Source organism: Mauremys reevesii, linkage group 4, assembly GCF_016161935.1.
Source record: "Mauremys reevesii isolate NIE-2019 linkage group 4, ASM1616193v1, whole genome shotgun sequence".
Classification (NCBI taxonomy): domain Eukaryota; kingdom Metazoa; phylum Chordata; order Testudines; family Geoemydidae; genus Mauremys; species Mauremys reevesii.
Window position 1 is genome coordinate 59,160,916 of NC_052626.1, and position 27,271 is coordinate 59,188,186.

At 45.9% G+C, this 27,271-nt stretch overlaps 1 protein-coding gene across 1 annotated transcript; it reads left to right on the plus strand.

The window, feature by feature from the left end:
* The first annotated feature begins 206 nt into the window (after positions 1–206).
* On the plus strand, positions 207–26,957 carry IVD (isovaleryl-CoA dehydrogenase). Its single transcript, XM_039538572.1, has 12 exons — positions 207–366; positions 7,273–7,362; positions 8,752–8,803; positions 12,456–12,625; positions 15,228–15,321; positions 16,036–16,172; positions 17,308–17,404; positions 20,826–20,919; positions 23,202–23,283; positions 24,106–24,210; positions 25,312–25,384; positions 25,632–26,957. The coding sequence occupies exons 1-12, from the start codon at positions 232–234 to the stop codon at positions 25,763–25,765; spliced, it is 1,263 nt and encodes a 420-aa protein (XP_039394506.1). The 5' UTR covers positions 207–231; the 3' UTR covers positions 25,766–26,957.
* The last annotated feature ends 314 nt before the right edge of the window (positions 26,958–27,271 follow it).

A 27,271-nucleotide genomic window follows, 5' to 3' on the forward strand; every position in this document is an offset into this window, starting at 1 on the left:
CCCAGAGCAAGCTGCGCTTCAACTGCAGGGGGGCGGGCCGGGGCGTGGGCGGCGATGGAGCGAGACGCCCCCCAGGTGCTGCCTACTCTGGTCGTTGCGAGGCTGGGTTTCCCCGGGGCCCGCCCGCTGGCGCCGCTAGGCTGGGCCTGGCTCACTGCCCTGCCCTCTGATTGGCCAATGGGTGGGGGCGCGGGGGCCACGTGGCCGGCCGTAGCGTCGGCCTGGGCAGAGATGGCGGCGGCGCTGGGGAAAGCGGCGGCAGTGGGCAGAGCCCGGCGCCGCCTGCTGCTGGGGCTGGTGCGGCGGGGCTGCGCCGGGGTCGCGGCGGATGACACGGTCAATGGGCTGAGCGAGGAGCAGCGGCAGGTACAGCGGTGCCGCCCCCGAGAGGCTTGGGCGCGTCCGGCCGGCGGGCTGCCTGCTGCTCCGGGGCCGAGCCCTGGGGCGCGGACACCCGCCGCTCGCCTGCAGCGGGGCTCGCACGGCGGTGGCCCCCCGCCCCCCTCAGTCCCGCCTGCTGCGCTCTGGCATCGGCCGGGCTGGGCCCGCCTCTCCGCCGCGCCCGCCCCCTGCTGCCTGTGTGTCGCGTGCAGCTTTCCTGGCGTGTCCAGCTACCCGGGGGCTTGTCCGCACCGCTTGTGTCCCCCCTTCCGCAGAGCGCCAGCGGCGCCTCCGGCCGGGCTCTGGTAAAGGGGGACTGGAGCCGCTGGCCCGGATCTCTCCCCCCACCCTCCCGCACGCCTAAAAAGCTGCTTAGCGGGGACAGGGTCCTGGCGGAGGGAGGGAGAGAGATGTAATAGAGACAGCTCTGGCGGAGCAAAGCGCCCTCTACAGGGAGACCAGGTTACTTTGCGGGAGGGCTCCAGACCTTTACCCTTGAAACTGACCTAAACTACTGGTCTTAGGCCTTCCTTGGCTTTCAGTGCTGGGGAGGAGGGAGTGTTCAAACCTTGCACTTTGATTGGTGGCTGGTGTCAGTGAGAAGTGTCGCCTTTGCCCCCTCCCCCCCGAATTAATTTACAAAACAACAGATTGGTGATGGTGACTAGTAAAAGTCATTAGCCTTGCCAGTTTCCATCTGTACCAAAGTCACTAGAGATGTCATGCATCCGACAAAGTGGGTATTCACCCACGAAAGCTCATGCTCCAATACGTTTGTTAGTCTATAAGGTGCCACAGAACTCTTTGTTGCTTTTAGAGATCACAAGTCATTATCATTCTAGTTGCTTCAGCAATGAGTTTGCTGTTCTTAACATCTGTCTAAGTAGACAAGGAACATTCTAGCCTAGCGCTTGGGCGCCCCAGGTTCAATTCCTTGCTCTGCTACAAACTTCCTATGTGACCCTGGGCAAGTCTCTTACCTTCTCTGTGTCTCGGTCCCCATCTGAAAAAAATGGGGATTATAATACTTCCCTACTTCATAGGGGCACTGTGAGGTTAAGTATAGTAAAGGTTGTGAATCACTCTCCTGTGGTGTTATTACTGGCTTTATAAGAATGTAAATATCTTGTTTATATGCATACTTATTACAGGCTTCGGTGCATTATAAAAATATATCTAGGAGACTCTGCCTGGTGGGCACTGCTTTGCCATAGTCTCTGTGCATCAGCTGTCAGACTTTCTTGACAGAAAAGGTGGGGAAGGAACTGGTTTGCTGGAAATAATCCAGCTACAACCCCCCCGCCCCCAAAAGTGTCCCCTTTTCCATTTTAGGGTTTGGCTACACTTGCAGGTGTGCAGCGGTGGGAGTTACAGCTGTCTTCGTACAGCTCTGTAGGGAAAGCGCTGGAGCGTGGCCACACTGACAGCTACCAGCGCTGCAGTGTGGCCACATTTGCAGTGCTGTTGGGAGTGGTGCATTATGGGCAGCTATCCCACAGAGCACCTCGTCCCATTTTGGCGTTGTGGGGAGGGGGCGGGTCATTCTGCTTCCTGTCCCAATGCCCTGTGATGCATCACTTCACATCCCAGCAATTCCTGTTTTTCGGTCCACGTTTGGCGCTATCTTGACTCTCTCAACGGTTTCTGTGCAGCGCAATTTCTGTGGGAAATGGAGCCCGAACTGCTGAGGAGTATGCTGACGAGTCTCGCCAGCACATCACTTTTGGCAGTTGAGCTATTCCTTAAGATCCAAAGTGATAGCGAGTCGCCTGACGCGTATGACACTAAATTGCTTCTGGCATTCACGGAAATGCTCAGCACCGTGGAACGCCGCTTTTGGGCTCGGGAAACAAGCACTGAGTGGTGGGATCACATCATCATGGAAATCTGGGATGACGAGCAGTGGCTGCAGAACTTTCAGATGAGAAAAGCCACTTTCATGGGACTGTGTGCTGAGCTCACCCCCACCCTGCAGCGCAAGGACACGAGATTGAGAGCTGCCCTAATGGTGGAGAAGTGGGTGGCTATTGCAATCTGGAAGCTGGCAACTCCAGACAGCTACTGATCGGTCGGGAACCAGTTTGGAGTGGGAAAGTTGACTGTTGGAATTAATCGCATTAATCGCATCCTGCTAAGAACCGTGACTCCTGGGAACGTGCAGGACATTGAGGATGGCTTTGCACAAATGGGTTTCCCTAACAGTGGAGGGGCGATAGATGGGACGCATATTCCCATTCTGGCACCACCCCACCTAGCATCCTAGTACGTTAATCGGAAGGGGTATTTCTCTATGGTTCTCCAGGCGCTTGTGGATCACCATGGGCGTTTCATTGACATTAACACAAGCTGGCCTGGAAAGGTGCATGATGCACGCATCTTTCGGAACACTGGCCTGTTCAGGAAGCTGCAGGCAGGGACTTTTTTCCCAGACCGGAAGATCACAATAGGAGATGTCAAAATGCCCATTGTGATCCTTGGAGACCCCGCTTACCCGTTAATGCCTTGGCTTGTGAAACCGTATACAGGGAAGCTTGACAGGAGCAAGGACCGGTTCAACTACAGGCTGAGCCGGTGCCGAATGACTGTGGAGTGTGCTTTTGGCCGTTTAAAGGGGCGCTGGCAATCTCTGTATGGGAAGCTAGACTTGGGGGAAAGCAGCATCCCCGCGGTTATATCTGCGTGCTGTACCCTCCATAATATTTGTGAAGGGAAGGGTGAAAGATTCAGTCAGGCATGGACCTCCGAGGTTCAACGCCTGCAGGCTGAATTTGCACAGCCAGAGAGCAGGGCTACTAGAGAGGCCCAGCACAGGGCTACAAGGATTAGGGATGCCTTGAGGGAGGAATTTGAGGCTGAAAACCAACAGTAATGTTTGGTGCCTTGCACGGGAGTGAAGTGCAGTGGTTACAATGTTAGTAGGAATCTGTGTTTCCTAAGCTGATTTGCAGTGCCTGTTTCTTTCCTGGGCTAAGGTATCTTTGACTTTCTGCAATAATAAAGACTGTTTTCAAAGCCAAGAATTCATTTATTGAAAAGAAAATAACTTTATTGACAAGACACACAACATTTTGGGAACCTAAAAGGGCAAGGGGGTGGGGTGGGGAACTGTAGAGTCACAGGTTTGAATATGTCCTGGCTGGAGTGTTGTGCAATGAGTGCTGCACTTCAGGATGGCTATACTGCATGGTGATGGGGGTTGAGTGCAGAGGGTAAGGGTCGTAGTTCTCAGGGCTGGTTGGTGAACGTACGGGTGTTGGAGGCAGCTGGTGGTGGTAAGAACCTGGATGCTGGGGAAGGGCGTTTTGAGCTGACATTGGGGCACAAGGGAAAGAGCTTTGGGACGGGGAGGGGCCGGTGTGGTAGTGCTCTGCCTGCATGGCTACGAGCGCCTGGATAGAGTCCGCTTGGCGTGCCAGGATGCTTATCAGCTGCTTTGTGCTTTTCTTCCATGCCACTGTTATTCTGGCGGATCCTGCTTTCCCTTTCCCTCCAGTCCTGCAGTTTTTGATTCTCTGTGGCAGAGTGATCTATAACTGCTTGCAGCATGTCGTCTTTGCTTTTTCGCGTCTTCTTCCAGAGGTTTTGGACAGGGCCGGCTCCAGACCCCAGCGCGCCAAGCGCACGCTTGGGGCAGCATTTTGCCGGCAGGGCGGCAGGCGGCTCCGGCGGACCTTCTGCAGTCATGCCTGCGGGAGGTCCACCGGAGCTGCAGGACCAGCGGACCTCCCGCAGGCATGACTGCGGAGGGGGCGCTGGTCCCGCGGCTCGGGTGGACCTTCCACAGTCATGCCTGCGGGAGGTCCACCCGAGCCGCCTGCCGCCCTCCCAGCGCACCCTCCGCAGGCGCGTCTGCAAGAGGTCCCCCGGAGCCGCGGGACCGGCAGCACGCTCCCTGCGGCATGCCGCCGTGCTTGGGATGGCCGAATTGCTAGAGCTGCCCCTGGTTTTGGAGTCTTTGAGTTGTTGATAACACGGGCAGCCAAGATCTCAAGGTTGCTTGTGGAAAGGCAAAAAAGGCAACACTTTAACAGAGGCAGCATTGTTTCTCAGACAGTTATTCCTACACACTGAAGGAGTTTACAGTCTTCACAGTAGCATAATTTTCCCATACCAAAGAGAGCGCACATGACCCACAGGAGCCCCAAAATGGTGAGTAAGGGGGACTGATTGCTTCAGGGCTGTACTGTCCTCAGGGTTTCTGTGCGTTGGGGAAAGCAAACAGCTGCAGGGGCCACCTACACTGAACAGTCTCCTAACATTTTCCACAGGAGTTGATCCTGGAAGATATCTCACTGCTGCGGGTCACCTGGGAAGGGAGAATGATTGATTGCTTCAGGGCTGTACTGTACTGTGCGTTGGGGAAAGCAAACAGCTGCAGGGGCCACCTACACTGAACAGTCTCCTAACATTTTCCACAGGAGTTGATCCTGGAAGATATCTCGCTGCTGCGGGTCACCTGGGAAGGGAGAATGATTGCTTCAGGGCTGTACTGTACTGTGCGTTGGGGAAAGCAAACAGCTGCAGGGGGCACCTACACTGAACACTCTCCCAACATTTTCCACAGGAGTTGATCTTGGAAGATATCTCGCTGCTGCGGGTCACCTGGGAAGAGCGGGAGGGTCTTCTACAGCGATGCGGAATCCGCCCTGGCCCCTATGCAGCTTGCCTGTGTCTTGCAATGGTCCCCCGACCCCTCGCGGCACAGTGGCGCGGATGCGTTAGCCTGACTGGAACAAGGACCACAGTGGCTCTCCCAATAAACTTGCGCAAGCGCATTGCCCACGCTCTGGCTGAAACTTTTGAAGAGATTACCGAGGCCAATTACCGCATCAATGGGCTATTCTACATCTAGGCATGCATGCATGCAGAACCCTCCCTCCTCTCCTGAAAAATTTCCATCCTGAAAATAAAAGCTGCTTACCGGGAACCAGCTCCTCTGTCCTCCACTAAGTACCGGCTGCTGCGACTGGCTACCTTCCTCCTGGCTTGAGAAGAGCTCCTGGCTGCATGCCTCCAGGGACTCTGGGGTGTTTCCCCCCACCCCAGTACCCTCACTCTCGGTTTCCTCCTCCCCCTCCCCACTCTGAAATGTCCATTGTGGTCCTCAGATTGGCGGTGGGGTCACCCCCAACTATCGCGTCCAGCTCTTCGTAAAAACGGCAGGTCGTGGGGGCAGCGGCAGTTTCCCTCGCGGGCTTTGCAATAGGCACTTGGCAGCTCCTTCACTTTAACCCTGCACTGCAGCGCGTCCCGGTCATGGCTCCTTTCTAGCATGGCCCTTGATATCTGCCCATAGGTATCGTAATTCCTACGCTGGAGTGCAGCTGGAACTGCACAGCTTCCTCCCCCCAAACACTGATGAGGTCCAGCAGCTCACCATTGCTCCATGCTGGGGCTTGTTTGGCGCATGGAGGCATGGTCACCTGGAAAGAGTCACTGATTGCACTCCACACCTGGCTGAGCAAACAGGAAGGGGATTTTTAGAATTCCCGGGGCATTTAAAGGGCGGGTCACCTGAGGCCAGGGCAGTAGAGTTCGAACTGATGTGCAAAGTGGCTGAACAGGCATTCTGGGATACCTCTGAATACCTCTGGAGGCCAATAACAGCGCTTTTGGTGGCCACACTGGCGGAGCAGCGCTTCATCACCAGCGCTGCACTCGTTATTCCCCAGGCCGAGGTGGAGTACATTCAGCGCTGTGGCCAGGGAGATATACAGCGCTGTATGTCCCTTGCAAGTGTGGACGGTGAGTGAGTTGCAGCGCTGTAAAGCCACCACCAGCGCTGCAACTCTCCAGTGTAGCCAAGCCCTTAGGGTATGGCTACGCTGGCGAGTTGCAGCACTGGAAAGCCTCCACCAGCGCTGCAATTAGTAAGTGGCCACACCTGCAGGGCACTTCCAGCACTGCAACTCCCTGGCTGCAGCGCTGGCCGTACACCTCACTCAGCATGGGGAATAAGGATTCCAGCGCTGGTGCTGCAGCGCTGGTCATCAAGTGTGGCCACACACCAGCGCTGTGATTGGCCTCCAGGGTATAAGGATGTATCCCAGAATGCTTTTAACTAAATTACTCCCTTTGTTTTGTTATGCAGCCTCTCTTTGTTTTGTTGTGAACTCCGAGCTCCCTAGCTCCGTTGATCCTGGAGCTGTTTATCTACAAACACAGCTCCTGTTTGCTGTGATCAATCTGTGAACAATCAAATGAGATAATGAGGCAGGCAGGGAGTGAGTGTTTGCTTGAGAGAAACAGCGGGGGCAGAGGGGAGAAAGGGAGTCGCGTTGGCTGCAGGCTGTTTGCAGTTAAGAGTTAAGGGTAAGGGATTGGGAACATGTTCTGATTTTTCAAGTCAGGAAGCTAACACACAGTGTTGGCTCCAAAAATCCACTCTCTCTCCCTCTCCCCCCGCTCCCTGTCACACTACGCCCCACCCCACCCCCCTCTTTTGAAAAGCACCGTTGCTGCCACTTGAATGCTGGGATAGCTGCCCATAATGCATCACTCCCAACAGCGCTGCAAATGTGGCCACACACCAGCGCTGGTAGCTGTGAGTGTGGCCACACGCCAGCGCTGGCCCTGCACAGCTGGACGACCAGCGCTGCAACTACCGGCGCTGTAGATTTGTAAGTGTAGCCATACCCTTAGTGTAAGACTGTCACTTGCAGGTTAATGATTCAAATCCAACCTTATTATTAACTTCTCTTAAAAGGCCTTTGGGGTTTTCTTTTTGTCCTATCACCTGAAACTCAGAGCTGCGTGATTTCACTGTGCTCTCTTGGGGGGCATAGGAAACATCCTGTTGGGGCATGTTGGAGATGTGTCAGGGAAGACCATGAAGATCTACTGTTATGGTTTAATGTGTATTTTTTTTCTCCCTCCTTACCTCATTTACAGCTTAGACAGACAATGGTCAAGTTCTGTCAGGAGCATTTGGCTCCAAAGGCCCAAGAAATCGACCAGGAGAATGAGTTTAAAGGCATGCGGGTAAGTCCTTGCTGTGTGATCTGGGAGTGAGATGGCAGTCAAGGTCCCTCTCTGTCATGTGCTGTGTCTAGAAGAGAAAGTGTAATCCATGTCATAGGAACATATTCACTTTACATTTATTCTCAAACCCTGAAGAAAGAGTTACGGTAGGAAATACATGGGGCTCGTAAAGTTATTAAGCTCTAACAAGCCTGAGAAATAAACCTAACCAGAGGCCATTAAAAAAAATTGGCAGAGAGTCTGGTGATAAGGCCTTTTCCTTGCTTGCTGGGATTGTCATCAGGCTGCTGCCTCTGGGCCCCGCCCAGAGACTCCATCTTTCATACTGGCCTTGGCTAGTTGGTGTCTCAACTTTGAAGCACTGCACTCTTCTGCGTCCTGGCTAAAAGAGGCATGGAACTTCTCTCTGATGCATAATGCTTTCTTTGCAGGCTCCCTGATGTTAGAGTTCTCTGTGAAATTTGTTATAGAAAATACTCAGTGCAGACACTATCCAAACAGATATTTGACTTCCAGTGTGAAATTCACATTCCAACAGAACTTGTAAGTTCTGCGAACAAGAGCTTTTTGATTTATGGAGTATTCAGGTCCCATCATTGGAGAGCATAAGCTCCACAAGACTAAGAAACTTGTAATATTTGTTGAGACGTCACAAATCTCTGGTGTTTACATTTGCATAATGAAGAACTCCAAAGCTTTGCACATAGCCTTTATAAATATGGTCCAGCGCATCAGGTAGCATCCAGGGCTATTGCGTAAAACGGAACTGCTGTGTCTAGTGCTGGCCATTTTTGGGGATCCAACTTCCATAACATGGCAACTTCTAAAAAATGAGAAATGTCCTGTATCTGAATAATAATAATAGGGTGGCCAGATAGCAAGTGTGAAAAATCAGGACGGGGCTGTGGGGTAATAGGAGCCTATATAAGTAAAAGACCCAAAAATCGGGACTGTCCCTATAAAATCGGGACATCTGGTCACCCTAGCCAATAAACCTGAAACTTTTCATAAAAAAAAAAAAAGATTTGGGGCGGCGGTGGAGATGGGAAATTATTTTTGGCAAGAGACAATGTTTGAAAATCTAGTCAGAAAAGCAGTTTCGGAGGAAGTGCGGGTTGGGTTACGTCAAAATTGGGTTTAAACTGGGGAATGAGTTACAGCCTTAGGCCCTGATCCTGCAGTGACTTAAGTATATATATAACACAATATCATTGAAGTCAAATGGAACTACTTGCATGTATAATGTTATGCACAGGCAGGAGTTAATCTTCAGAATCTTTTTGCAGTGCATGGAAATTAATATGTTGATGGGGATTGTTGTGAGGAGTCCTGCTCTTGTGTCATGGTTGGGCAAGGCTGTATTATAACTGCTTTATTTTGTGTTCATAGGAGTTCTGGAAGAGGCTCGGGGAGCTGGGAGTTCTGGGAATTACAACTCCTGGTGAGTCTGTTCTTATCTTTTACACCTACTGAATGATTACCTCCATGAAGTGCCACTTAGGCTCATCTGTCTCAGCCCTTTACAAGCTAGTCCACATTAATTCATACCTCACAGTCTTGTAAGCAGACTCTGTCCCTTCAAATTGGGATACAGTTTATTATACAGACCTTTTGTGGTAGGATCAGGTTTTTCTAATTATAATAAAGAACATCATGGAAGACTCACCGCTCACCCAAAACTCGTATTTCAGTGTGATTTAAACCTCTTTTCTGAAGAGATGCAGAGAATTCTATCTTTGTGCTGAAATTTCTCAAGGTGCTTCTCTTTGTTGAAACTTTGAAGAACATCACTTTATCCCTTTTTGAGCACTTCAAAATGGCTTTTACAGTTTAAGGACGTTCAGCTATTACCACTTTGCAGTTTGATAACTCTCAAATTGTCTTGTTATCCTTCATCATAAGCAATGCAGTGGTGAGGTTTGAAGAAAGAAGGTTAAAAATAAAAAATTCTTAGAATAAGTATCTGGCTACATTACAAAATATTAGTGTGTTCAAGCAGCATGGTGAAGAGTTGAATTAGCTGATGTAGCGCTGACCACAACTGTAATCAGAGGGGTAACTGCAGATGTGTTGACATATATTTAGTTAGCTAAATCAAAGCTAGCTCAGATAACAATAGTGAAGCTGCAGCAGCACAGGCTGGACTGCCCTGCCCAGGACTCTGGTTATGTATTCATGACTAACCCATGCAGAGCCCTTCTGTTTAGTTATACATTGAAATAATTCACCTGCATTTATTTCAGTGGTCAGACCTGAGTTTGCTTGAGTGAGTCTCTCTGCCCTTGTTTCCTCTTGCTCTCGCTCTCTTTGCTCTTCCCAACTCCTTACAGTTCCTTTCTTTCAGCTTTTTCTCATGCTTGCCTTTTTGTCTTCTTTAATGCTGTACCCCAGGCTGCAATAGTTTCCCACTTTGCATAAGCTCCATCTCTGCCTCTCCTCCAAATCCCTCCTCAGAGCATGCTTCTCCCGTGAATTGTTCCTATTCTGATTTCCTCAAGGATTTTCCCACAAGCACCTTTCGGTGCCTGAGCTTTTGCCCTGTGATTTTTGTTGGTGTCGCAGTGGAAGTTTTCTGGGAGAAGGGGTCTTGTCTGTAAATTTATTTTGTGCAGGACACAAACTTTGGGACCATAATGTTGATGATATGAGATCCTGTGGGAATGTGTGGTCATTTGAACCACATGTTCAGGTACCAATGGATCATGGTTCTTCAATAGTGTATTAAATGATGATCGCTCTTTTCAATTTCTAGACCTAAAAATAAATTATGTTAATGCAACATTATATCAGAGTTAGGAAATGCAAATATATGGTTTTACAGTAACCATAATGCAACCATGTGGCATATAAAAATTCTGAAGGGACACCATCTTGAATCACACTTTTTTGTCTAAAAGACTGACTTACTGTTGTTACAAATAACATGTTTCTGTAATAACTCTGATGGATATTAGGGGGGAAATATTTTTTCTATTTTCCTTTCGTTTGTTTTCTCTGTGCATTTGATAGCACTTAAAGTGAAATCCTGGCTGCACTGAAGGCAGTATTTTTTAAATGTCTGTCTTATTTCACCTGGTAACTTTTGGAATTCAAAAATGTCTATGTAAAATGTCTATGTCAGTAATGTTTAACATGGTGGTTTCCTCTCCATAGCGTTGTGTGTGTCCCACCCAGCATTCTTACTGTTCCCACAAATCTGCTTCATATTTTCCTCATCGGTTAGCATGCTGGGAGTAAGAATACAGACTCTGATGTGGGGTGAGGAGGATGAGAATCTAGAGCACAAATTGATCAGCTGCCACCAAAATGAGTGTTGGTGTGGAAGGGGCTGCACTTGGAATCAGAGGCCACCTTTTTAGCTTTAGGAGTTACAGGCAGTAGCACACACCTCCAGGCTATGCACTCACTCTGCTCTTCATTCACTTTCCTCAGCATGGCAAGCAGCCTCTGCTCTCTTCTTGGCTGCTGCTCCCATAGGGCAACATTCAGTGGTATTGACCATCCAGACCTCCTGGATTCCCTCCCTAGCTAAGCAGCTATCTCTGCCTCCCTCCCGTTGTAGTTCTGTGCTACCTATAAAATCACTCTCTGTCTGCAAGCCAATATATATACACTCCTGGGCGTATATATATTCCTCAGTTTTTGATCTTTTTTTCCTCCATCTTCTCTCTCTGTTTCTGTTGTTTCCTCTCCAGCTTTAATCTTCTACCACTTCAGTTTGAGACTATTCTGTTTGTATCTTTAGTCACCCTTTTAGTTACCTTTAAAAAATATTTTTATTTAACTAATCATCAATTTTTCTCCATCCTGCTTCTGAAAAGTTTGACCATATCACCCCCCCAACCCTTAGGCAGTTCCACTGGCTCCCCCGTTCATTTCAGAATCCTGTTGAAAGCTGCCATTCTTGTTTTGAAAACCGTCCATGGAATTCGCCCCAGTTGACTTCACCCACTTTGTTTCTCTTTAGTCTACTAAGCCCTCATCTATTCTACTATGCCCTCATCTGTCACTGGCTCCTGCTTCTCGAGTTGGCCATACGTGAAAGTCTTCTCTTTTGCAGCTCCTGCTATTAGTCAGGAGCAGCCTTTTTGTTCCCCTCTGCCCTACTCATTCTCCATCTTATATCAATTATCCTCTGGAAAAGTCTTCTTGTTTTTCTGTACCTTTTTGCTTTTTCTCCATTTAATTTTTGTGGTAATATTAAATTAATGCTAAGTTTTGGGATACAGTTAGTATGAGAGATGCAGAATCATGCAGTTGTCTACGATGCTTGGATGTTGGGTCAATGTTTTATTCATATATATGTGTATATGTGGTTACTATGCTTTTATATGCACAAAGTGTTACTAATTGTTCTGAATAAGTAATGTACTGTGCCTTTAAGATAGGAGAGTTGGGATTCAGGAAGGATGGGGAACCCAGAAGTAACTAGCTCAGTGAGTCAGTCTAAAGCGGAAGTCCAAATGAAAGTTTCTGAGACATCCAGTGAAGTTTAAGTCCAGCATTGGACTCAATTTGCATAAGAACATAAGAACGGCCGTACCGGGTCAGACCAAAGATCCATCTAGCCCAGTATCTGTCTACTGACAGTGGCCAGTGCCAGGTGTCCCAGAGGGAGTGAACCTAACAGGCAATTATCAAGTGATCTCTCTCCTGCCATCCATCTCCATCTTCTGACAAACAGAGGCTAAGGACACCATTCCTTACCCATCCTGGCTAATAGCCATTTATGGACTTAACCACCATGAATTTATCCAGTTCTCTTTTAAACACGGTTATAGTCCTAGCCTTCACAACCTCCTCAGGTAAGGAGTTCCACAAGTTGACTGTGGGCTGCGTGAAGAAGAACGTCCTTTTATTTGTTTTAAACCTGCTGCCCATTAATTTCATTTGGTGGCCCCTAGTTCTTGTATTATGGGAATAAGTAAATAACTTTTCCTTATCCACTTTCTCCACATCACTCATGATTTTATATACCTCTATCATGTCCCTCCTTAGTCTCCTCTTTTCTTATGTTGCAGGAGACTGTATATGTTTTATTTACCATAGGGTTATTGATCTAAGGTGATCATGAATTTTTTTTCTCCTGCTAGTGGAATATGGTGGATCTGGAATGGGGTATCTGGACCATGTGTTAGTAATGGAGGAAATCTCTCGAGTTTCAGCAGCTGTTGGACTCAGTTATGGTGCCCATTCAAACCTTTGTATTAACCAGTTAGTACGGAATGGCAATGAAGCACAGAAAGAGAAATACCTACCCAAGGTATGTAGTTGGTGGAGGCAGAGGACCTGAGAGAATATCTGTTTACATGGTGCCTGTGGTATCTGGTGCGCAGTAAGAAGAAATGTGAAGTAATAGATCTAGTTATAGCATAAAACTACATGTTTTTTGACATTTGAAGTAGCAACAGAGTTCACAACATTTCACAGACATACCATGGCTGAACTGAGCTCTAGCACTTTGTCTCCCCTTGTGTGCCTAACAGCTGCATACATTGAATGGGACAGTACTGAACTTCTGGCATTAGTATCTCTTCCCAGTGGCTGTTTGGGTCAGTCCATTTCTGTCTTACACCTGGGACAGAAAGTACCACAGCAAGCTGCTCTTACTGTAGGGATCCCTATATTCTTTAAAACAAATACGGAAGCCAGTGGGCACAGGATCAGGCCCTTTAGTAAGAAAAAAGTTTAAAAGTTAAAAAGACATTTTGAAAAGGGGTTTTAAGCCAGCAAACACATCTGTTTTTTTTCTAACAAACGTGTGTTGCTTACACACATTTTGCTGGAGTAACTGCTGACCCTTTTAAAATGAGTGGTTGCAGTGTGGGATATGCACTTCTCAGGTGCCAGAAGCATTTTGCCCTGCATGGCTCATGAGGCACCAGAGGCATGTATTACAACTGCATGTCCGGATATGTTTGTCTTTCACAGGGCTTAATCTTCCAATACATCACGTGAGCTTACTGCAGCAAGCTTGGAAAAGGATTGTACCTTTCAAATTTGCCCTTCTCCAGCTTGTTAATTTTTGTCCTAACTAATCCATCTTGATGAAGGTTCCTGCAGAACTTAAAACTGGTACAGATGTCTTGTTTGAGTTTTTTTCAGGGTCATTTCTGGAGGCAGCGTGGTACAGTGGATAGGACAGTAACCTAAGGGTATGTCTACACTTGGAGCTGGAGGTATAAATTCCAGTTGGAGGAGATATACCCACACTAGCTCTGATCGAGCTAGCACACTCAAAATAGAGTGTAGTCATGGTGACGTGAACAGCAGGAGTATGTGCCTAGCATGTCAGATGGGTACGTATTTGGACTAGCTAGCCTCTGACGTTTGCACAACCACAATTATGCTCTCTTTGTAATATGCTAGCTCAATTAGAGCGAACGTGGGTATGTCTCCTCAAGCTGAGTATTAAACCCCAGCTCAAAGTGTAGACATACCATGAGAGGGAGGAACGTTGCTCTTGTATATCTGCCTTTACCACTGACTTGCTGGGTGACCTTGGGCAAGTCACTTAATCTCTCTCTACCTCAGTTCTTGTGTGTGGCTGTGAAGTAAATTTTTTTTTTTTTTGGTTTCCCCCCAAAAAGACTTTGACGAGAATCTTGTTCTACCTTCATAAAGCACTTTGATATTTCTGGATGAAAAGCGCTGCATGCGTACTAAGTATCACTCATTGCTTCCTTATTCTGTTGTCTGGTTGCTTCGTTTGTTTGTTAATCAACTGATTGTAAGTCTTCTCTGGCACTCAAGTGACCTCCGTGTTTTAAACCCCAGCCTCTGTTAAACAGATTTCAATAACTAAACATATTGGATGTATTTTTTCATAAGTTGAATCACAGCTATCTAAAATGGTCAACATGAGGGACTTAAATTCCGCAGCAAGAAAAGGGTTCAATTACTTAACAAAAGAAATCTTGTTCAGTCTGTCAGTACATAAACTCCATGTGTCCCTGTCATTTCTCAGTGTATTTTAACATTATTGTCATTCACTGGTTTGCAATATGACAAACCACCTTATTTTTCATTATTCCTGAATTTTAACTGAATCTTTATTGATGGGCTGAAAACTACTTTGGTCAGTTTATATAATTTATAAAACCAAACTAGTTTCCAGTACATCATTAAAAATGCGGTTGAAATATACAGATTTAATATGTCATATATATTTTTGTATATTAAATCTCTCTCCACAAAACAAGGGAACAAAAGCGGGGCGGGGGGACATACAAAAAATACCCAGAGAAGGTAAAGGGCAAGAAGGAGAAAAGGACAGGAGAACATGAACAGAGAAGAGACAGCAGCAGCTGTGTCAGAACATGGCATGAGGGGACACAGAAGGAGGGTGTCCATCTGCCATGCCATCACAAGTGTGTGGTGAATCATGGTATTAATCTAGTGCTGAACACTGCAGACTCTCTGTCCCCCTCATTGACTTTTTTGTTTTCTACAATTCTAGTTTTAAACAAGCTGAGCTTTCTTTTGCATATGCATAAAATATTTGCCTCTGCCAATCAGCCATTTTAAAAGGCAATCGGGGAACATGGAGTTTGAAAAAGGCATATGGCTGTCAGCATGGTTCTGTTGGCACCTTCTTGGAGATGGATGGATAAAACTCTGTTTTTAAAACAGTAACTGACATGTGAATTGACTCATCTTGTGGTTTGATTCTGTTCTGTGCCCTCAGCACAATAGCACACGTGAGCTTGTTGTTGGAATTCTTCCAGGGACAAAGTTTCCTACTTATAGTTTATATGGAACACAATGAACTTTGAGATTGAGTGCAGCCCCTTCCCTCCCCACTCAAAAATGCAACAAAAACATTTCCTCCTCCTCTTCCATTTTTCTGTCTTGTTTTTTCCCAGCTGATCAATGGGGAGCACATTGGAGCCCTGGCAATGAGTGAACCCAACGCTGGTTCTGACGTTGTCTCTATGAAGCTCAAGGCAGACAGAAAAGGTAAAATATTTAATGTGCCAGCTGGGGAAATTGCCCATGTGCTTCTCCTGGCCAGCCTAAGCATCTTTCCTTTAAAAAATAAATTTAACCTTCTCAACACATTCAGCTGTGCTCTGGGCAGAATCAGCTTTCATAGAATCATAGACTATCAGGGTTGGAAGAGACCTCAGGAGGTCATCTAGTCCACCCCCCTGCTCAAAGCAGGACCAACACCAACATGCCACTCCCTAGTAGGCAAGCAGAAGGTTCACTCAAGGATTTGACGGAAAAGTTGTAGAGCGGGATGGGCCAGGTCCATTATTGACGATGATGGAAGAGACTGAGTGATTCCAGACCCGGAAAATGTAAATATGGAATTTTGTCTGGGAGAAGGGTTAAAAAATGAACCATCACAATGGCACACCTGTGACACCTCTAGTCTGTTGTTTCACACAGAGAGTTGGTTATGGTGGGAAGAATAGCTTGTGTGAGAGGGCTGTATAAAGGCCTTATTAAGAGGCCTGGGGTGGGCTCTACAATGGCTTATTGATCTTATCCTTTGGACCCCAGAGTCTGGGGAGGTATTTTACCCAAGGCTGCTTTGTGGACTTCTGAGAGTGCCGTAGGGAGCCTGGTTTATAGTTTATTGGGTCATGAGGCAGAGGAGAGGTGTTGTTTCTGAATCCCTGACTGAGTCTGTTGTGAACTAACAGAGCCCATCTCTTATGTTTCTAGGGGATTACTTTGTTTTGAATGGGAACAAGTTTTGGATCACTAATGGACCAGACGCTGATGTTCTAATAGTTTATGCTAAAACAGATCTCAGTGCTGTTCCAGCCTCCCGGGGTATAACAGCATTCATCGTGGAGAAGGTAGGCCTTACTTCACTGGAAAGTAAGTCACCCTGCCTTATTTTATCCTATTTTGAGCCTACAATCCTTTCCCAAATAGAACTACTTGGCCTTCTAAAGTAGTCAGTCTTAACAATTAGCAGCCCCGTGCTCAGAGGAGCATTGTGATATGGTAGTGATAACCGGACAAGTAATGCTTTCACCCCACTCGTCCACATGCACATAGGGTCTGGAATGCCTTCTCTAAGCCTGTACACTATGCTGCCTCACTTCCTCTGCTGACCTGCACTGCCACCTTCATGCCTGTTTTTGTTCCCTCAAATTTTTCAGTATATCACCATGAAAACAATCTTCATTATTAACCCTCCCCTACCCACTACCCTCTCACCCCCCCCCACACTGCCTTCAGAACCTACAAAACATGTACATAAAACATATCTTGTGATCTTCTGCTGTAATCCCCATGCTCCCCATCCTCTGTTTGTCAAACCTTGCAGACCTTGGTCCAACGGCCCAATCCTGTTCCATTGACTTCAGTGGAAGCAGAATCAGGCTGCTAGCTTGCGAGCCGCTTGGGGTCAGGAACCTGTCTCTCTCCTTTTAATTTGACTGTAGAGAGCCATATACACCTATCACACTGTAGAAAAAATAACAAGGCGTCTTCATGAAGGCAGGAAGCTATGATAAAGGGCTAAACATAATGGTCATTTGATAAGAATGGTTCAGACCAGTTAACCTTTTGATGGCGTTTCCAGTGTCAGTGGCTGGAACCACACAACTGCTGGGCCCACACAGCTATCCTTACCATGTATTGATTTAAATATTTAACATCTGGTTCTGTGTTCTGACTAAGTCATTGTTACTCATTCCAGATTCATGTGCGTTAGAAAACAAATTCCACTCCCACGGTTCATGTTGTCGTCTCAGGCACTGCTTTCTGGTACACGTGTTTGCTTCCCCCACACTAATACTCACACTTGTGTTTGCTCCAACAGCAGACATTTGACACTGCTAGTCCTCCAGCACACCTCACTTGTTGCAATCCCTCCTGCTCATCTATTAGGTTGAGGAGGTTTTGCTTTAATTTCTCTGTCATGGTCTGTTTCAACTTCCAGAAGAGAGAAGCTAGTAACCTGCTTCTCTTTTTCATTTGCAGGGTATGCCTGGTTTCAGCACTGCTCAGAAGCTTGATAAGCTGGGAATGAGGGGGTCCAATACCTGTGAACTGATCTTTGAGGACTGCAAGATTCCTGGTGAGTGACTTCTGAGAGCTGAGCAAAACCCCTTACCATATCCACATAGTGGCTTCCACTCTCCTCACTCATATAGGCTGAAACATCACTTATGTGTGTGTTCAAATTCTGAGTAGAAGGTTTTCCAGACACTTCTCTCCTCGGTGACTGTCTTGCAGGTGAGATGAGGCTAGGAGAGGTTGCTATCTTGTGCATTAGAGTGATTCAGTCTGCCAGTGATGGGTCACTTCTGTTCCACTCTCTGGGTTGAGCTGCATTGGACATGACACTTAGCCACTGGCTTTGCAAAGCTTGGATGAAGCTTTAGAAGAAACTACTGATTATGCTGTTTATCTTGGAGCCTCCAGTCTGGATACTGGGAATGGGGTTTTAGAGAAACTCTTAACGAGTCCTTGAGCGCCGCTTTTCCAGAACCCCTGGTAGTAGGTTGTGGTCACTGTCCAACATGCTTTATTTTGTTCAATTCCTGTGACCATTTTTTTCACGGAAGGAAATTAAAAACCAGTGTACAGTACATGGAAGAGATCCATTTTCTTGACTCCGAAAATCTCATCTGTGAGGGCAAGGTTTGGTATCACTTCAGAGGAGTTTGAGGGGCTGATTCAGACCCCTAACTGCCAACATTTCTAATTTTACCAGATCCCCAACCTCTGGTCAGAAAGGTCAATGAACCTAGGTTGGGTCTTTTAGCCATTCCATGTATGCTCTGATCCATACAGAACAGTGTTCTCATGGCAACAGGATTCCTCTTTTCTGATCATTCACTGAAGCAGATCAGGATAGTGCTAAAACCGTACACTCTTTGCATGTGAGCTACAACTGCTGCTTCTGATCTCCAGTCTTGGAGACTGAGCCAATTCAATATCTTCCTATATGACTTCAGGACATCTTTCTCTTACGGTAAGTCTACATGGGGATAAAAGCCCTCTGGCTTGGCTACAGCTGGCCTGGGTCAGCTGACTCAGGCTCGTGGGGCTTGTTCTGTAGGGCTAAAGATTGCTGTGTAGATGTTTGGGCTCAGGCTCCAGTTCAATCCCTGAGACCGTCCACCCTTGCAGGGTCCCAGAGCTCGGGCTCCAGCCTGAGCCCAAATGTCTACGCTGCAGTTTTTCAGCCTTGGAGCCTGAGCCCAAGTCAGCTGACCCGGGTGACCCATTTTTTTTTTTTTTATTCCTGTGTAGACAAACCCTTATAGATCAAGGGGTCCTCTAGCACTACAATCCCATCCACTCTAAGGTACATGGTTTCACTGTCAGCAGTGCTTCACTGAGTGTTTTTTGCCATAGTGGATACCTTCTGTGGATCCACATTCTTGTGACACATGGAATGATTGAGAAGCCAATTCAGAGCACTTTCAGGTTTTTGCCCTGAGACACAACCATTAGCCCTGCACCCCTTGTGCATTGAGCGCATATATATTTCAACTTGTTGCATAATCATCAGTTCCTTTTCTTCATTTGCAAAGGGGGCATTTGTGTTTGTTCAGTGTCCCCTTTAGCTGTGACACTCCATTATTTGTGAGTAATTTTGTCTTGTTAGCTTCTTGTGACTGATGAGGACATTTCTTTTTTGACAAAATATTTAAGATGTTTGCTATTAGTATTTTTCCTTTCTCTTCTCCTGCATTTTTTCAGCTCGTTCTCAAAGTCCCATGACATGACGACTGACCTTCTGGTGGAGGAGGATTGGTTGCAGTTCCCCACAGAGCCCATCAACACAATTCCTGAATGAGCTAGACATCTGGCAGACCTTCAGTTTCTATCCACAATGAACAGAAGTTGCACGAGGTATGTCTACCTGGCAATTAAACACCTACAGTTGACCTGTCATCTGATTCAGGCTCAGGCTGCAGGACTGTAAAAATGTGGTATAGATGCTCAGGCTGGGGCACAAACTCTGGGACCCTGCAAGTGGTGAGGAGCCCAGGCTGCAGCCCGAGACCAAATGTCTGCACTGCAGTTTTACAGCCCCACAGCCTGAGCTCTGCAAGCCCGAGTCAGATGACATGGGCCAGCCACTGGTGTTTAATTGCTGTGTCGACATACCTTAAAATCCAGAGTATTAGCTTCAGGTGATCCCAACCTATCTGCCTATGTCCAAAAATTCCATTCATATCTGGTTTTCAGCTTGCATCTGCACAGTTATATTCTTATGTGATTGAAGTGCGCACATTAGTGCTTACTTATTTTGGACTACAGCAGCATCGATGAACATTCTTCTTCAATCCTACCAGGCATGGTTTGCAAGGCATTCAATTCTCCCATTCTTATCACAGTACAGCATCACCGAGGGGTTAAGCTTTCTTTTCCTGCTTCTCCCTCTTTGCTGGCACACTTTGATGCATGCTTTTCACATCCTCATAAGCTAACATATGGGGGGGTTTAATCCCTTTTTGTCTTTAACCTGCTATCTAGTGTATCAGCTCTGTTCATCTTCAAAAAGCTAATGTTAGCTCTCTTTTTAAAAAAAAATAAAAAAATAAAAAAAAATATTGCAGTACTTGTGCAAATTGCTGGATTGACAGCCCTGCACAGAGCACGTGGATAATGGCAGTAAAAAATTTTCCAACACCATCTTGCCAGTGTGTCCCAACCCTGACCTGCTGGATCAGAGGAGAGTTCTGGTACACTGTACATTTAATCCTAGGCGTCAGTGTTAGAGATTCCATTGTGATATGGAGACATACATATATCGGACAGCAGGAATCTCACTGCTTTCATAGAGGTCACCTAATAGCCATCTGACAATAACACATTTCAATCACTATCAGCTTCAGCTAGATTTGAACTAAGAACTAAGGCCTTGTCTCCATTGCTAAAAAAGGTGTGTGTTTTACCTCAGGATAACTAATGTGCATGAGCTGGCCTGAGGTAAAAACACAGTGAAGACCAGGGACTGCAGTTCTACTGTAGGGTAGACTTGCCAAGCCTCACCAGTGAGGTGGGAGAGGCTCAGAGCCTAGGCTCCAGGCTGAGCCTGAACGTCTACACCACTATTGCTAGCCCTGTGCAGCCCCTGCCTCACAAGCCCAGAGCAGTTGACCCGGGCTGTGAGACGCACTGTTGTGGGTTTTTTTATTGCTGTGTAGCCATACTCTCACTTCCCCATTGTTGTAATTATTTTAATCTTTAGCCTTATGGCTCTATAAACAATACTTACTCTGTTCCCCATTTTCTAAAAGGTAACACTGGCTGTAAAGGCATCTTAGATCACACTAATGCTTTGTTTATAGCTTTGGTTGGAAAGAAAAATTGTTGTGCGGGTAGGGAATGTGTGTTGCCTTAATGGTTGTGCCCCAAGGCAAAAGGAGAATACTGCTAGAGGTTTGAATCTTCTCCCCATAAAATGTAGATCCATAGGCAACAACTTGCCTTCTGAGAGCTCTGCTTACAAGTAAGTAACTTCTCTTTGCTGATTGCAGCTGAGAATATCTTGGGGCAGCTGAGTAAAGGAGTCTACGTTCTGATGAGTGGCTTGGATCTGGAGAGACTCGTGCTGTCTGGTGGACCACTAGGGTAAATGGTCTTTTAATTTTTCTACTAATCACGTATCGTTTTTGTTTATATCACTTCACCTGGTTTAACCAGTGGTCCCAATTTGTGGCATTGGTTTCTTTACAGCATAACAACTTAAATCCTCCTCACAAGAGAGGTGCTTCTGCTTGAGAAAGGGATACATTCTTCTTATTCATCCCATCCTTAGGTTCCATACTGATCCCTCATCTTAAATCTTTGTGTCCCCATCTAGTGGGCTAAATGGTAACCTTTATTTAGAAAGACTACCCTCTTCCAATAGGAAGATGGAGTTCCTCCTCTCTTACTTAGTTCTGGGCTTCTTTATGCTGCTCAATTAATGAACGAGATGCACAGAAGTGCAGGGTAATCCTAGCTGAGGTTGTAAAGGAGCTGTTGAATCCTCTAGTTCAGAGGATCTCAAACTTCATTGCACCACAACCCCCTTCTGACAACTTCAGATTCTCTTTATGCTCACATTCTCTTTGCTACATGTTCTAAATTTAACAGTTTCTATTACTGTATTTTCTCCCCCAATAACATCTGCTTTTTAAATCCCCCAATTTTATAATATGCTCATAATAAATAAGATAATCACGAACACCAGAAACTAACAGCATCTTAAAAAAGGCAAATTTAAATAAAGAGACAGCTCTCTGTGCCAGGGACCAGAGTATGGACTTTTTCTAAATTTTAAACAAGTGACACAGTGTGGGGGACTTGTCTCCTAGTCTTCAGTTGTCCTATGCAGGCTCCCTAGTGGCAGTTCAGCATTGAAATGCAGGAGAAAACTGCCAATAAGGATGCATCCTTCAGGTTGGAGGCTTGGCCCAACCCGAAGGGCCTTTCCCCACACTCTGTTCAGTGAAGGTGCAGTTCAGCCCCTTGCATCAAACAAGACACTAGGATATGTCCCTGTCAGGCAGTGTTGTCTAGTGTGTAAAGCATATGAGAGGGAGCCAGGACTCTCCTGAGTTTTATTCCTGACTCTGCTTCTGTTTTAGGTGTAACCTTAGGAAGGATGCTTAAGTTCTCAATGTCCCTTTTTACCTATCTGTAAACTAGAATTCTCACTGCACCTTTGTGGAGCTACTGACTCTGCAGCGCCCTGGAAGGAGCTAGAGAAGAGTAGAGCACTTATTAATCCAGCCATAAACTTAATGTAACAATGTCTTGCATGCCCCTAGTGATGGTGCCATAAGTATCTCACTAAACCAAGCCTTATCTTTAACAGGTGTTTCTCTCTGTCATTAAAGCATCCTTTTTTCTGAACACTGAATTGTTCTCGAAGGAACAGCTCAGCACACACTGATGTGAAATGTTATTTAAAACCAAGCCCTTGTTTTCTTTGTAACATATTAGCCTTAAAGTGTGTGGCAAGGACCTGAACTAGCGCTTTCTCCTCCACTCTTTTACATCCCACCAATACAGTACAAATAACTCTAGGTGATACATTGACTTTCATATCAAAATAAGTAATGAATCTTATTCTGTCCCAAGATTTTAAGTTTTCAACATGTTGCAGACTTCTGAGTTCAAAATCCAGAACTGAAGTATAGAAGTTGTTTGGGAGTGGGATGAGGATCTTAAGATCTGGGCAGGGGACAATGGGCACTTCAGGCACCAGGAAGTAGTGGAAGTTGGTTTAGGTTTTTGGAAATCCAGAAGACAATTGAGGCTTTTGGACAAGGGAAGAAATGCACCTTCCCTTTTGGGCAAGGTAAGAGGTGACTAGAAATTTGGAGGAGAGGGAGTTGAATGCTTCATTTCGTCCCCTCAGCAAACATTTACTGTCTCATTGTAAACTGCACACTTCGCCAATATCGGCTACTACAGCCAGTCTCATAGATGCTGATTAAAGTACGGTAGCTTGACTTTGCTCAAATGATCAGCAGTTAAGCAGTTAACAATGTGGCTATTTAACATGTCCCCATTAGGCTTCAGAGTAAATGGGCTATTGGGATGGATGGGGAAGTGCATGCCTCTCGGAGCTGTTGTTTCAGGCTATCTGCAGACTCAGCCAGACACTGTTGCATTGGTTACACTCCATGTTTGGAAGGTTTTCTTTGCGACTATAAGGATTGAAACTTTTTTTAATAAGAGCTTAGATTCTGGAATACAATTATACAGAGTAAATTCATGAAGGGTAATTTCATAATTGCATTGTATGCCAGGCACTGCCTTAGACTGAGATACAGAATTTGGATTATTGTTTGTTATTTATTCTGTCTTCCTCCTTTTTCTGTTTCCTTCCACTCCCTCACCTGTGTCTGTGTTTCTCTCAGAATCATGCAGGCTGTTCTTGACCATGCTTTTCCATACTTACACGTGAGAGAAGCATTTGGACAGAAAATCGGCCACTTCCAGGTGAGAGTGAGGGGAAAGAGCTGTCAGTGATACCCTTAGAACAGGCTGCTTTCATCTATGGTCAGATCCTGAACTCTTCTTTAGAGGGTGGGGTTGTCCCATTATGATGATGATCACAGTACATATTTCTGTACCAGTATGCAAAATTGTAGCCTGGAATTACCCAAAATCTGGTGAGAATATTTAACTCTGAAGTAATTTGTATCTGCTGGTTTGTAATAAGAAATTGGAGAACATGGTCTCATGCTGATGGAACCTCAGATTTTTGTAGGTTAGGGTGATGAAATCTATCCTGGATTTTTCCTGAAGTTGCACTTCTTAGTCAGGGCTTATGCACCCCTTGGCACAGCATCCTCAGCCCCCCTCTCCCCTGCATACAGCTGACTTTTGCATTGCACACTGTTTTAGAGAGGCAAGGCATGCCTAGAATGCCTAGGCATGTGCCTACTGTGCCTAATTGGATATCTGGCCCAGTTCTTAGTGACGCTGCTGCTCGTACTGAATGTGAAAGGCACTGGCTTAGTCAGCATGGTAACCCAAGGCTGGTGTTGGGGTGAACTAGGATTTGAAGTCCCAGGTCTCTCTATTCTAACTTTTGTGAACTTATGATCCAACAGTAACCCAGGCTCAGTCATGTGACTTGTGAATCCAGCTTCACTGGTTTGTCCAGTCCTCAGTTGGTAGCATAAGACGACCAAATAAAACAATGTCATTTCCCTGGCTTTGAACCCAGAGTGTTGTCATTTCTGCCCTCTTCCCCTTTATTTCATGTTAAGTGTTAAGATTTTGTTGAATTTAAGAATATTGTTTTGTCTTGTGTAGCTCATGCAGGGTAAAATGGCAGATATGTACACACGGCTGATGGCGTGTCGGCAGTATGTGTATAATGTGGCAAAGGCCTGTGACCGAGGACACTTCAATGCAAAGGTGAGCTCAGTTCCTGATGGGCTGCTCAGGCCACTGCATGTATCTTTTACCCTTGTTCACGTGAGAGGGCGGAGGTTCTAGATCGTAGGTGTCCATGAATCAGTTACAGAAAATCTTATACCTTGTACCTTTGAATCCCTTGTACCCCACAAGTAAAAGAGAACTTAATTGTGCATGTCAGCAGATTTACCAGTATTCAGAGCTGCATCCTAGTAAGTCCATACAAAATGTTCAGGCTACTGAAAGTAGCTATGGCAGTCACTATAAGGTGTTATCACTTCCACCACTGATACCATAAGCATGTTTGGTTCAAAGAAGGCAACTAAAAGAGACTAACTGTTGGAGAAAAGTTTTACATCCTAAGTCAAATTGCATATAACCTCCATGGGCATGATGTAAATTCATGAAGGAGGGTGTAGTTTCCCTGCTGCATTCTTTTTTTTTTTGGTCCTTATGGAACGGATATGGGAGATCTGATAGAAAGCTTGTGTCTCTGCATGACAGACAAGCTTTTCTGTTTTTCTGCTGTGACCCCTGTTTGGCTCAGTGTGTCAGAGCCGTAACTAGGCATTTTTAGCACCCAGGCTGAGCAAGCAGAGGTGATGTGGGGAGAGTGGCATGCGGGGTCACATTCCTCCCCTCCCCCTTCAGTGGGTGGCCCACTGAGATGAGTCAAGGGATGGAAGTGACACTCCCTCCCCAGCTCCGCAGAGCCCCAGCCCTGCTGCATGGGGCTGGCCCCACTGAGCCGCCTGGCATTGCTGCTCACCCCCAAACATTCCTCTGCACCCCCCTCAGTTTGAAATCCTCTGAGGGGCAGTCATGTGCCCCACCCCACTGTCACCAGTTACATGCCACCTTTGCCCCCTACTGTTTTTTTCCCCATAGTTTCTCTGCCCCCTGGTTTTGTTCCCTGGGCAGCTACCCCACTTGTCCCACCCTGGTTATAGCCCTGCACAATCTTGTGTGCTTGAGAGGGACAAGCTTGGGCCTGTTTGCAGGTATACAAACTTGGTGAAAAGTAGGCATGATTGGAACGGTGCAGATGAAACTTTGCTGATTCTGTTGCTGTAAATATAAATGATCTTGTCCCTCCATTAGGATTGTGCAGGAGTGATCCTGTATTCGGCAGAATGTGCTACACAAGTAGCTCTGGATGGAATTCAGTGTCTAGGTAAGAATGTTGCTTCCTCCACCATTAGAAAGGGTGACCTGTGATGGATTGAAACATGCAGGAATACAGGCTCTCTGTTGTCCCTCTCCTAGTCATTGAGTTCAGTAGGCAAGAAATGCCTTCTGCAGTATGACTTAACTATTTACTTCTGTTCTTCAACTGGGAAGCTTTCTGTGAATGTGTCTGTACAGAATCAGCCCATACCCTGTTCTTTCTTGGTTTTCATCTCTTCTCTTTGTGATTGTAGGTGGAAATGGTTACATCAATGATTATCCTATGGGTCGCTTCCTGCGTGATGCCAAGTTGTATGAGATAGGGGCAGGAACCAGCGAGGTGCGGAGACTTGTCATTGGCCGGGCATTTAATGCTGCTTTTAAATAACACCCCACCATTCAACGAGAAACAGTCTCAACACCAAGAAGCCTTTGATCATAGTGGTGGTCCGCAAAACTTTTTTTCTCATATCACTGTCACATCTGGTTGATTATTATCCATTTGATGAACAAATGCTGCTAGGTTTAACTGGGCTCTGCTGACTGAATGAATTGGGCAGGAGAACAAAAGTAAATGTGTTCATGTGATCAGCCTGAATTTGTTCCTTCATCATACTCAGCAGCCATTTTGATTCTAAAATCTAAGGAGTTGAGGATGAAGTTTATGCCAGGAGTATATGACAGTCAAAGCAGGATGTTTCTTGCATGGTGAACTTTGAATAGGAAAAATCAGTTACTGAGCATTCTCCTCAATCTAGATCAATCTAGAGGGAATGGACATTGGATCAATCCATAAAGAATGGACAATGGGAATGGAATTTTATCATCTTTAAAAATTTAGAGTGCCATAAACAAGTAGCATTTTTAACACGCTGCTGCTGGAAGATGGTAATTTCCCAATGCAACATTCCACCAGTATGTTAACCTCCTGGTGCCATCCAGTTAACAATTTCAGCTTTGGGAATCCAAATGCCAGCTAACTTTGTGGTAGCTACTGTCTGCTGTTAACATCAAAGGATTTAAGCTACACAAGCAATACTGTAAAAAATGTCACCTAAAACCCTGTTAAGATGTCATGTATTTTTCTTTGCCCATTGCCTTTCCTATCCCTGCTGCTTACCAAGATATTTGAATGTAATCTGAAGTCTTCACTCTTCTGATTGGCTGCCTCCCGCTGTCTGATTCATTTGTTGATGTCACTATCAGTCATTCTGGAAGCTTTTAAAATGTCAAACCTTGTACTGTGGCATCCATCAATGAATCAGGCAAGAGGAGGTTGACTTATTTTAAAGGGTTCTCTGTTGGTGAGTGTGTGCACTTGCACTCCTAAATTTAATTGGCCATAAGGAGAAAGAAAGAGCCTAGTGAGAAAATTTGGGGCAGTTTTAAGAGGGAGTTAGGGAAACATTATGTGGAGTAGTTTAAATCTTGTGTGGTCTATTTTTAATAAGGAATACAGCAGTGTGTAATACAACTTCAAAGAGTGAATTACAGGAAGAAAGTAAATCTCTTGAATATAATAGATCAATGAATTAAACAGCTGCCATCTTGACCATCTCATGTAGGTTAAAAACAATATACCTTGTAGTTTTTATTTTTCTCTCTATATTTGGTGTTTGTCTAGATGGTGACTCTAAGCCAGCACACAATACAATATTTTAAAGCATCTATTTAATAATCTAAACCAACAATATAATAAAATATAAAAATATAATAAGAAACGCCCAGACCCAACTAAAATCCACCTTACTCAGTTTCCTCTGAAAAAACAAAACAAAAACTGATAGCTACACAGGTCATGCAGTATGCCCAGAAGGTCTTCTGGCCCAAGGGGAGAGGCAGCTCCCAGAGCCATGGGTCTGCCCCTAGAATGCCCAACCCTCAGACTGGGGAT